This window comes from Crocuta crocuta, unplaced genomic scaffold (genome assembly GCF_008692635.1).
Source record: "Crocuta crocuta isolate KB4526 unplaced genomic scaffold, BGI_CrCroc_1.0 scaffold500, whole genome shotgun sequence".
In the NCBI taxonomy this organism is placed as follows: domain Eukaryota; kingdom Metazoa; phylum Chordata; class Mammalia; order Carnivora; family Hyaenidae; genus Crocuta; species Crocuta crocuta.
In genome coordinates, this window is record NW_027531913.1 from 348553 (window position 1) to 359924 (window position 11372).

At 44.5% G+C, this 11372-nt stretch overlaps 1 protein-coding gene across 1 annotated transcript in view; it reads left to right on the forward strand.

The window, feature by feature from the left end:
* PTCHD1 (patched domain containing 1) overlaps positions 1–11372 on the forward strand; it is a gene marked incomplete at its 5' end in the record, with an annotated part of 49441 nt that overhangs the window by 1320 nt on the left and 36749 nt on the right. Inside the window, 2 exons of the mRNA XM_077774743.1 lie at positions 517–659; positions 7026–7162. Of these exons, the coding sequence (XP_077630869.1) occupies positions 517–659; positions 7026–7162 (280 nt within the window). The remainder of the gene's footprint in view (positions 1–516; positions 660–7025; positions 7163–11372) is intronic.

Consider the following 11372-nt stretch of genomic DNA (forward strand, 5'->3'; position numbering starts at 1 on the left):
TGGTTGTTCTGGCTTCCCCCTCCCCCCAACAAACCGTCACGCCACTTGTGACGGGCAGTCACCAGTTACATTCACTCTCAAGGTTAATGAGACACCAACAGGCACATCAGATCTCTTTTCAACAGGATTCTTTCTCTCCTATTTGATTTTGACCTGTTCAGGACAGAAAACCGTATTATCTGAGAAAGTTGGGACTGGAGAGAAAGGGAGGCTGTCTTTGCCTCATGGCTAAAGGGCAACTTTAAAGGACAGTGGTCTTGTCAGTGAATTGTTTTCAGATTCGNTTCTTTCTACATCCAACTCCTGTATTGGGTAGGTACAGAGCTGGGGACAGAAAGATGGACCTCCAGTAGTCATGGAAATGGAAAGTGTGGGAATGAGCACTTATCATTATTTTTCTTTCTTTCCATTAGAGATAGGATGAAGATCTGTCCTTTACAAAAGGTGTTAAGAGTCAAAGAGTCCCTGTTCCTGCCCATACTAGTGTTATCCTGGTACTTTGCTGCTGGCATCAAGGACGGCCCTGACAGCTCACATTGCACACAACTCCATCCGGCTCCTGCCCATTGGATGGCATCACATTCGAAACAAAGTGGACAGAGCTAAGCAGGGTTTCGGAAAGGCTTTCACGGGCCCCCCTGCGAAACCGGAGGAAATAGGTTGCAGGGCTGTGTGTCATTTACTCCTCATAGTGCTCTGCGATTGTACCTATTTACTGAAGGGGAANTGATTTTTTTTTCATATAATTGAGAGTATCACCAAAAAAATAATAACAACCCACATTTGAAAATCCAGCTGATCTCATTTGGAGAAGCTTTCTCAAATTTGTGCAAGTGACATGGTTCACATACTCAGTCTGCAGTGTAGATTTCGACCCCAAACTATGAGAAGCATGACCGTCCCTAGCACTGGTTTCCTTGGAAGTCTCTGGAGCAGAGATGTAGTTTGGGGGTATAGGTGGGTGGGGCCTGATGGTGCTGGTAAAGGATCAACCATTAATTTCTGAACATCTTTAAATGTCTTCGTTTCACTAGAAGATTAAATTTAGCTCATTATTATATTTTAACAGAAAATTCATGATGTTCATCTGAGAGCAAATTTCAGAGGAGCACCTCATGAGCTTTTATAAGTATGTTTCTTCTTGACTGCTGAAAATAAAGTGTAAGGTCTTGTTGGTAATTGACCTGGGCAGTGACCAAGACAGTACTTGATTTATTCCAGAATCATCTGTGGAGAAGGAAGAGCCTGTTTAGCCCAGGCCTTATAATAATGACATGACTTTTATGGCACTCTGTAAGTTATACATACACAGTACATTTAAATACGGTAAACACCTGAGGGTATACATTCTATGATCCCATTTTACAGATGAGAAATCACCATAGAAATTAATTCACTTACCCATGGAAAGAAGGCAATGACAGAATCAGGACAGGACAGGGTTTTGACTCTCAGACCAGTACTCTTCACTATAATCACTGCCTCCCATCTGATAAACCACTTGAATGCTTTGAAATGTACATTTTTAAAACTCAAATGAACTATACTTGACCAGAGCCTCATGCCCATCTCATGGTGTTGTCCTAACAGTATTAACCAGATCATAAGGCCAGTTTCTTGACTGATTCTGTCTGTTGTCCATGAAAATCCACATATAAAAACTCTAAACGCCCAAAGTAAAACATCAGATATTTGGAATTAGCAATACACAAAGACAGAAATATAAAATGTTTTACTGGAAAAATCACTGTCCAGGTAGATTCAATTCCAATGCCTCACACAGTCCCTGGCACATGTAAACCTGCAAGAAACAACTTGTCCAGTGCACTTGCCCTAGTTTACTCAGACGCTAAAGGGATAGACACAGAAAATTCCATAGAAACTACTTTGACATGTATTTTCAAAATGACATTTTAAAAATGTTTATAGCTCCACAAGCAGTTTCTAGGCTTTTCTTTTTCCAGATTCACCCTTCCTTGATAACATCTGTAGTCCTATTAAAACATATTTCAATCAGTTTGGGAATTGTGTGTGGGCATTTCCTTGTACACTGTCCTCTGCGCAGGTCCCTCACAGGATAGTTTATTCCAAACCAGTAGAAGGACACATCCTCACCATGCAGACATTCTTCCGCTTACTGGGGAATCTCACTTTGTTCAAATGCTGACTTTGTCCTTTATTTAACCTTATTATGATTAAATACATTAAACAGAACTAGGTTGCAAAACAAGATTAATAGAATTTAATTTGGGGTTAATTACTTCAGGCTTCCCAAGAAGGGCAACATAACTGCTAGGTCAGGGTCATGAAGACCTGGTAGCAGGATCCAGACCCCAGTGTTTCTAAATACCGCCTGAGCACTTGCAGTCGTTGTGGGAATGGCCATCACCACCCTCTCTCCACAGGCTAAGGATTAGCACGTTCCAACCTAGCTTTGAGCTCAGAAGGAGTTTTTATATTTTTAAAAGATTGTAACAGAACAAAACAAAAACAAAGAAAATGAGGCAGAGATGGCACAAGGCTCTCAAACCCTAACAATATTTACTCTTTGGTCATTTACATGAAGAAGTTCCCGTACTATATTCTAAACCCCTTTACTAGGGCAATTACAGGAAGTTAACACAGAACCAAACAAAAACAAAGAAAATGAGGCAGAGATGGCACATGGCTCTCAAAGCCTAGAAATATTTACTCTTTGGTCTTTTACATGAAGAAGATCCCGTACTGTATTCCAAACCCCGTTACTGGGGCAATTACAGGAAGTCAGCACCATCAAATAACCTGGAAGGCAGCGGGTCTCACTGAGGGGTGCTTTTGCCGCCCAGGGGACACTTGGCAATAGGTGGAGACACTTTCAACTGTCCCAACTGGGGGTGGGCTGCTGCTGGCATCTAGTGGGTGGAGGTCACAGATGCTGTGAAACATCCTGTATGCACAGGACAGCACCCCTCAGCAAAGGATTATCTGGCCCTGACCCTGCTTGAAAGGTTTTTTTGTCTGTTTGTTTCTCTTGCTTTGTTAGGGCTTTATTTCCAGCTGCACTGAGTATATAAAATGAAAGAATGCCAAAGAGAAGTTCCTATGTTACAGAACTTTGGCTGGGGCCAAATACTACCGCCTCGTAGGAGATGCTCTTTCCGCGGTTGGGGAGAGATCAGATTCTCCAGGGTAAGCTTCCCCGAGGTGCGGTTGTCCCACTCTCCCCTACACCTCTGTCCTTTATGGTCTAAATCCTGCCTAAAGCCCAAGGAACCGAATGCAGTCTAACTGCTGGGATAGCAAAGCTGCTGAATTGACGCTGGCCTTGAGACTTGTCAGAGTGGCCTTCAGCGGCAGGCCTGCCCCTCCATCAGCAGCAGTCACCGCCCCGCACCCAGGCTGGCCTTCTCCTGACAGTGTGTGAGACCTCCCTGTGAGCGGTGGCCCACTGAGTAGGCAGGAGGCGGTGCCTTGTTGCCTGCTCCAACTGCTTGGCTTTGCTGAACGTTAAATGAAAAAACAAAGAGCTTGCCCGCAAGGAACAGTAGACCAAAGAGCCTTGGGTTTGGAGGCCACCTTCAAGGGCGTCTCTGCAGATGCTGATGCTGGAATCTGCTCTCGGCATCTCAGGGCGCTTTTCCTGGTGACAGGTGCTCTGATGACTTGAGCAGCCCGGGCCCTCCAGTGAGTTATTCTAGTGGCAGATAGTCTTAGAAAAGATTGAGCACGAGCCTGAAAGGGCAGTGTGCGTGCATCTGCTAGGCCAGCCAATTGCCTTCTGCATTTTATCTTTGCACTAGGGGAAAATTAAGGAGAGATAGAGATCGCTATTCATTCTCCTTGCACTTCATAGGAGTGCATCTCAATCATCCAAGTACAGTGTTCTTCTAAGGTTGTCCGACTTCTGAGCACATTTCAGGGGTGCAAATAGTATCCTCTAATGCCCACCCTGCTTGTATCTTTGAGATTTGGGGAGCAATCTCTTACTTCCCCAGGTGGATAAGCACTTTGGACAAATCTGGGTAAAGTGTTCATTTAAACTCAAATGTTTACTACTAAAGCGGTAGTGTGAGAGGAAGGCCACCTTTCTAAGGACTCCTAGTATCTTGACAGATGCTCTATTAGAGTAAGAGAAGCGTGATTTTCAAAATTTAACACCAAAACCGAAGCTCTCAGGACTCAGCACACTCCTGAACCTCACAGAACAGCTGAGCATCTAACTGGTGATTCCTTACCATGCCTGAGGGAAGGAGAGGCAGGCTGAAAGAAGTTCCTGCTGCCCTGCTGGAGAGGGGGAGGCACCCGCTGGCACAGGAGCTCGGGAGGTGCAAGGTGCTGGCGATCTGGTCAGCTCTAACTCGGTGAGATACGCCATCTGGTACCTGACTTCGGGGCTCAGTGTGAGCCCCAAGTGATACTCGAGATAGGCTTGAAGTCGACCTTTGAAGTCACCTGCTTGGTAGCACATCACAGCAAGCAAGGCCTGTCTGCCGCCACATGCCCGGAAGGCCACAGAACTTCCAAGGAGTCCTGCCACACTGATTTAATGACCAGCAGGGGAGGTGAGTAATCTCTAACCTTTCAGATACAAAAAAAAAGTGGGGGGGGATCAACACCGGTTGTTATTTTATATGGGAAGCCCTGGATAATGTGTCATGCCTCCAACTTCAGAATTCATATTTTGAAACAAAGGAGGCAATGAAGGAATGGGGAAGCTATTTTTATCTTCTTGCTCTGTAAGAAATCCTCCTGAGAATATTGTTTCTTGTCTTTTCAAAGATCCCCACTGTTAGGTCTTCCACTTTCAGTTGAACTTGTGGGCTCTAAGTATGGTTGAGATGAGGATTTTAACACAAGCAGATACTTGGCAAGGTGATATCCAAAAATATTGGTAAGAAAGTGGGGACAGGAAATGGAGAAGCAGACAGCCTACCACAGGAGCCAAGTGTCCCCTGTGGGCACCTGGGGCTCCATCTCACTGGGGAACTCTGGGGGCCAATGAGAGCACACGTCCAAACTATTGCATCTGTGGAAGAAGAAGCTGGATATTTATTCCCCAATATCCAGGGGCACTAAATAAGTGTTTGACAATTCCAGATGCCGTAAGTGTCCCTGTAACAGAATCGTTGTTTTACAAACACCTCAGGCAAAGAGCTGCAGGTGTTCAGAGCGAGAGGACTTGGCATGCAGAGAGGAGTGTGAGCTGAGAGGGTATGGGTGGGGCCCTGAGAGCATCTGCCCCAAGGGTCTCACACCCATCTAGAGTTAACATCTCAGGGCTCTCATTCCTCAGGGATGTTCATCCCTTCACTCAACAAAATAGACATGACCCCATCTCCATGAAGCTTACAGGCAAGGATGATCCAGCACAGATGTTTAGTTATTCTTGAATTTGACTTGACCCTCTGCCATTTTAATGATTTCAGTTCAGCCACTGGACAGCAGTAAAGATGATTCCCAACAGGGCCAGTTCGCCTCAAGGACTTGGGGTTTTCTGTGCTAAACCCCCAGGTCTGAGTGGCGTGGATCTAGCCCCCCCTTCCCCCTGTGAGTCCTAGAGAAGTCTGCAGGACTGATTCTCATAGCTCTACCTCCACACATGGGCTTCTGTTGCTCTCCTCCCTAGAAATGCATTCATTCCTTACTTTGGGTCCAACTCACATGCCTCCTACTTTATGAGGCCTTCCCACATTCGTGGCTCCTTCCCTTCCTTAAATCCATCAGACTTTCGGCCATATCCACATTCCTTAATGCTTCACTATACATTATTATATAATTTGCTGTACTGTCACAGGATACTTTCTCTTGAACAAGATCGGAAGCTCTTCAAGGGCAGGAACAACGTCTCCTACTCTTGACTTTCTCCTAGAACCTAGCATAACGTGGAGTATGCGGCAGGTAGTTGATAAATTCTTGCTGGTTGATGGCTTCTAGGAGGGAAAATGTGCTCTCCCTTCCCTATTGATTTATATTGGTCACACCAGAACTGATCATTTGTCAGCACTGAAGATGAGATTCTTTTGCCCATTTTTTCACAGGCTCCACGACTTTGCCAAATACCACAGCTATGTCAATTCCATCTAACTGTCTCAAGGGGGAAAATATGCATCACTATAAGTGGCCCCCAAAACCTTTGTGATACTCAGTACCTTAGTTTTGTGAGGTCTGCATTATTGCCTTCTGTTTCTGTTTTTGCTTTGGGTTTGGCACCTAGGCAAGCGGTCGTACTGAGTAAAAGATTACTGGCTCTTAGACTCTCTCATGTGCCCACACGTGACCCAGACATCTTGTGAAAATACAGATTCTGATTCAGCCTGGGGTGACACCCGCAATTCTGGATCTCTAACATGCTCTTGGGTGATGCTGGGGATCAGTGGAGCACACTCTGAGTGGCAAGGCTCAAACTGCACGGTTGTGAACAGAACACTGGATCTGGGGTCAGAAAAGCCAAGCTCAAGTCCCAGTTTTCCTAAGAATGTGGCTTTGAGTTAGTTGCCTAACGTCTCTGAGAAGCAGGTTCCTCCTGTGCACTGACTGTAATACCATCCTCCGCAGCCACCTATGGTAAGGATGCACTGCAACAAGGTATGTGACAGCACTGTGTGACTACACCCTTCCACCGGGTGGGTTAGCATTTCTGCTCTTGGCCTTGAAAATGACTGTTATCTCTTCATATGTGCCAACCCTTCCAGAGCCATCACTGCCTTTTGAGTAAATACACACGTAAGCATTTTTGTCTTTGATCCACCAGGCAATAACAGGTGCTCAATCTAGGTTCTTAATACTCGAATCGGCAATTTGTTGGTCTTTAATGACTCCATTGGAGTCACAACAAACGACTGGCTTCATCCTACTGTGGACCATGCAGCTCTTAAGTTCTCAGGCAGGCAGAGCTGTGGCAGGGGGTGAGGGGAACGGATGGACTACATTATGCCTCCTCAAGATGCTTTCTCAGGGTTCAGAACCTCATCTTCCTGCTTGACGGGGCTTCGCACACAAAGGAAGCCTTCACGTGCTGCCCTGTGAAGTGTCTTTGGAATTAACAGCTCTGGAAGGCCTCGAGGCCCTGTTGGAAGGTTTTCTTCACCGCTCCTCACAGCAAGCCAGGCAGGGATCCTCCAACAACTTAGGTGAGAGAGTTAATTTACATGACTACAGTGTTTCCCTGAGAAATCTCACCAACGTAAGTAGATCTGCAAGCACTTCAAAGAGAAGTGTGTCCAGAATTGTCAGAGATCAGGAGACACAGGCAGAGTGATCACTGTAAAGCCTTTTGAAACTGTGAAATATAACATTTTGCTGACTGGGGGGTTTTAATCATTTAGGTCAATGCATTTCCCCCACCTTATCCTTTCTAACATTTCTTTTTATGGGGTTATAAAAGAAATCTATAATTATTTAGGATCAAAATCAAATCCACCAACGAAAATTCCCCTGCCTACCTGGTTCTCTATGCCTGAACCGTTCAAACGGAACTAACATCAGTGTAAGTGAGGATTAGCAGTTCTTCTCAAATTTGAATATGCTTTCAAATTCCCTGGGAATACGAACACACATATTCTGATTCGGTGTAGGTCTGGGAGAGCAGGCCTGAGTCCCTACACTTCTAACAAGGTCCCAGGGCCACTATCGCTGCTGGCCTGAGGGCCACACTGATGAGAGCAGTGAACACAGACATTGGGTCTCACCCCCAGAGTTTCGGATTTTGTAGGTCTGAGGTGGGGCCTGAGAATTTGCTTTTCTTTCTTTTTTTTTTTTTAATATTTATTTATTTTTGAGAGAGAGAGAGTGAGTGAGTGGGGAGGGGCAGAAAGAGGGAGAAACAGAATCTGAAGCAGGCTGCAGGCTCTGAGCTTTCAGCATAGAGCCCTATGCGGGGCTCAAACCCACCCACCATAAGATCATGACCTAAGCCAAAGTCGGACGTTTAACTGACCAAGTCACCCAGGCGCCCCGAGATTTGCATTTCTAACAGGTTCCTAAGATGGTGCCATTCCTGCTGGTCCAGGGAACATACTTTGAGAACCACTTCTGTAATGCACCTTAGTAATTAGCTGCCAGGTCTAATTCCAAAAATACAGTCTCCCTCTCTGTAGAACTTGGCCCACACATATAGGCAGGGTGCAAAATATATTTGCCCAGCAGTTAATTGTGAATGACAGTGTAACACCTGTTGTGCAAAGGTACTACATAAGTCAGACCCTTTTAAGTGTGCAGTTCAAGGTGAACAGATCGGACACAGGGGCTTGCTCTGTTGCCTGTCTCTAGGGGCTGGGGTTTAGGAGAAGACGGCGGAACAGAAGAAAGGACCCTCTGAGATGGAATGGGGGGAGATAAGTCCCCTGCCCCCACACACATCTACACTGTGGATGTCGTTGCTCCCATCATGTGCAATTGCCAAGGCTTCCAGAATTTCTCCCAAAGACTCCCCACACGGGTGACCCTCCATTTGCCTCTGTAGAAACTTTCTTTACATCAAACAAGATGGCACAGTAGGTACACAAAGGAGCTGCACGTTGTGTTTTTGAGACAAGGAACCAGCTCTGTAGTTGCCAGAGGTGAGGTGCCTGCAGGGAGGGCCCTGGCAGCCAATGTCCAGTTTCAGCTACTAACTGATGTCAGTGATGTTGAAGAGAGAGAAAGCAGAACTGGAGTCAAGTTCAGTAAGTACTAGTTTGGGCATAGTGGAAATAGGCATTTCAGAGCCCCACAGTTCTGGGTTTGAGGCTGTAAACCATTAATGTGTCTTTGATCAAGTCACTTAACCCCTCTGGGGTCTCAATTTTCTCACCCATAAAATGGGACCAGCAATATCATCATCACAGGATAAGAAGATAAAAGGAGACACAGATAGAAACAAAATTCATAAAGTGCCACGTGCCTAAAGCCACACAAATCTCACAGTATCTGCAATGAACACACGTTTGTCCAGGGCAAGAGAACAAGTCTCTGAGGATTCCCAAGGGAAAAGAAAAAGCACCACAGTCCACTGATACATTTCACATCACCATCTCCTTTTGTAAAAAGTGCCTATAGAGTCCATGGCTACCTTTTACTAACTAAAAGTTTTGTTGGCATGGCCTTATACTCCCAGATAGTGTAATAGTACATCTGCCTCTAGTTTTACTTTGAATGACCCAAAGAAAACAAAAAATAGCATATCTGTTCATCCACTGTTTACATTTTTAAAGCCTTAGACCTGCAGTGTCTAATTCAGGTGCCATTAGCCACACGTAGCAATTTGACTTAAATTTAAATTAATAAAATTAAACATTCATTCCCTCAGTTGCAGTAGCCACTTTTCAAATGCTCAATAGCCACACGTGCCTGTAATGGACAGAACAGGTAAAGAATGGCTACATCATCAGAGAAAGTTCTAGTCAACACTGCTGCTTTTCACAGATAAAATAACTGCTACCTCATAGGGCTTAATTAATAAGCAGTGGAATAAAGATTCAAACACAGGACTGGCTTCTAAAGCATCATTTAAAAACAACTACACCAGATTGCCTCCACAAAATACAGAAAGAGATGAGTGAGGCATGGCCCCAGTGGCTGATGGCCTGGAGGCAGTATTTCAATCAGTAACAGAGTAAGGGTGCGCAGTAGCAGGGAAATCCTGCAGTATCAGGATTCAGCTTCAACAGGTAAATAGTTTGGAATGGGTCACTCCCATCCTTACACTAACAAAAACATAGACAAACTGAAAATCAGTGACTGCTCTTGGACATATCAAAGAACTGAGGTCACAGGGAAATTGTCATCCCAAAATCTGTAGAGGCAGGCACATCCATAGAGATACAGACATAATGTGCTTACCTGAAGCAGCAGGCTCTGGTAGAAACACTTAAATGGTAATTTTGACAAACTGGGGGAGCCATGAGTGTAGAGTAGCATGAGAATGAGAGACTCCTGGGAGCTGCGGTCACTGTCTTTAAAGGGAGAGGAATCAGGAGCCCCACACTTTCTTGGGCTTCACCTCCAGAAACCCCATCAGAGTCCAAGGTGAAGGTCTGGCAGGGAGAGGAGGAAGAGTAATCACTGTGAAATCTACCCAGTTTCCTCCATAACAAAGGCCTACTGTCTAGAGATTTTACTAGAGAGCAATTCTGAAACTTTGTCCTAGGTTCCTACCCACTGAAGCCCCCTTCAGCCTTTCTGTGTCACCTAAGTTGGGGAAAAGAATTCACAGGTGTCAGGACTTCAAGGAAATAGACCAGAAATGCTATATGCAGGGAAGGAAGTAGGGGACAGGGGAAAAACTTTACCTCTGGAGAAATATTTGTGAAAGTCACAGCCCCAAAACACACCGGCCCACTTAAAGACTGAGATTTCATCAGGAGCTTATATAGTGTTTGCTCTCCCTAAATCTTACCATATCAACAAGGTTCCAGTATAATAATAGTGGACTATAGCTGCAAGACACAAACTCTCTCTGAGAAGGAGTACATAGGGAAGCCCAAATTCAAGAGGATAAACAAAAACAATGACAATGGAGGAATTGGAAGCTTTTGGTACATATATTCACAGCAAACATTAAATATATCTCCAACTCCACCAGACTCCACTCCAACTCCACCCAACTCCACCAGACTAACAGAAGCCCTCACTATAAAGGCCTGTTTACCTCAGTTGATTTTAACTAATACAACATGTCCGGAGTTGGAAAAGAAAATTATAAGGCATGCCAAAAGAAAAAATACAGTCCAAAGAGACAAAGGAAGCATCAGTACCNNTCAGTACCATACTCAGATATGACACAGATGTTAGAATTATCAGTCAGGAAATTTAAAATAACTATGTTTAATATGTTATGGGCTTTAATGGAAAAATCAGACATTAAGAACAAAGAGATGATGTAAATAGAGAGATGGAAACTCTCAGGATGAATCAAAAGGAAATGCTAGAAATTGAAACTGTAGCAGAAATGAAGAATGGTTTTGATGGACTCACCAGTAGGCTCAACACTGCCCAGGAAAGAATCAGTGAGCTAGAGTACAAGCTAATAGAAACTTCACAAACTGAAGCACAAAGAGATAGAAGAGTGGAAACACCCCAGAACATACAAAAATTGTAGAATAATACCAAAGTACAGACTCAATTAGAATGCCAAAAGGAGAAGAGAGAATGCAGCAGAAGAAATATTTAAAGTAATAATGGCCAAGAACTTTCCAAAATTAATGATGGATGCAAAACTACAGATCTGGGTAGCCAGAGAGAACCAAGGGTATAAGTGCCCATAAAGCCACACTTAGGTGTATCATATTCAAACTACAGAAAACCAAAAACAAAGAGGAAATCTTGAAGAAGCTGGGTAGAAGACAGGATGGGGGAAATTCTGTATATATAGAGAAACGGGGATAAGAATTCTATCAGACTTCTCAGAAAAGACC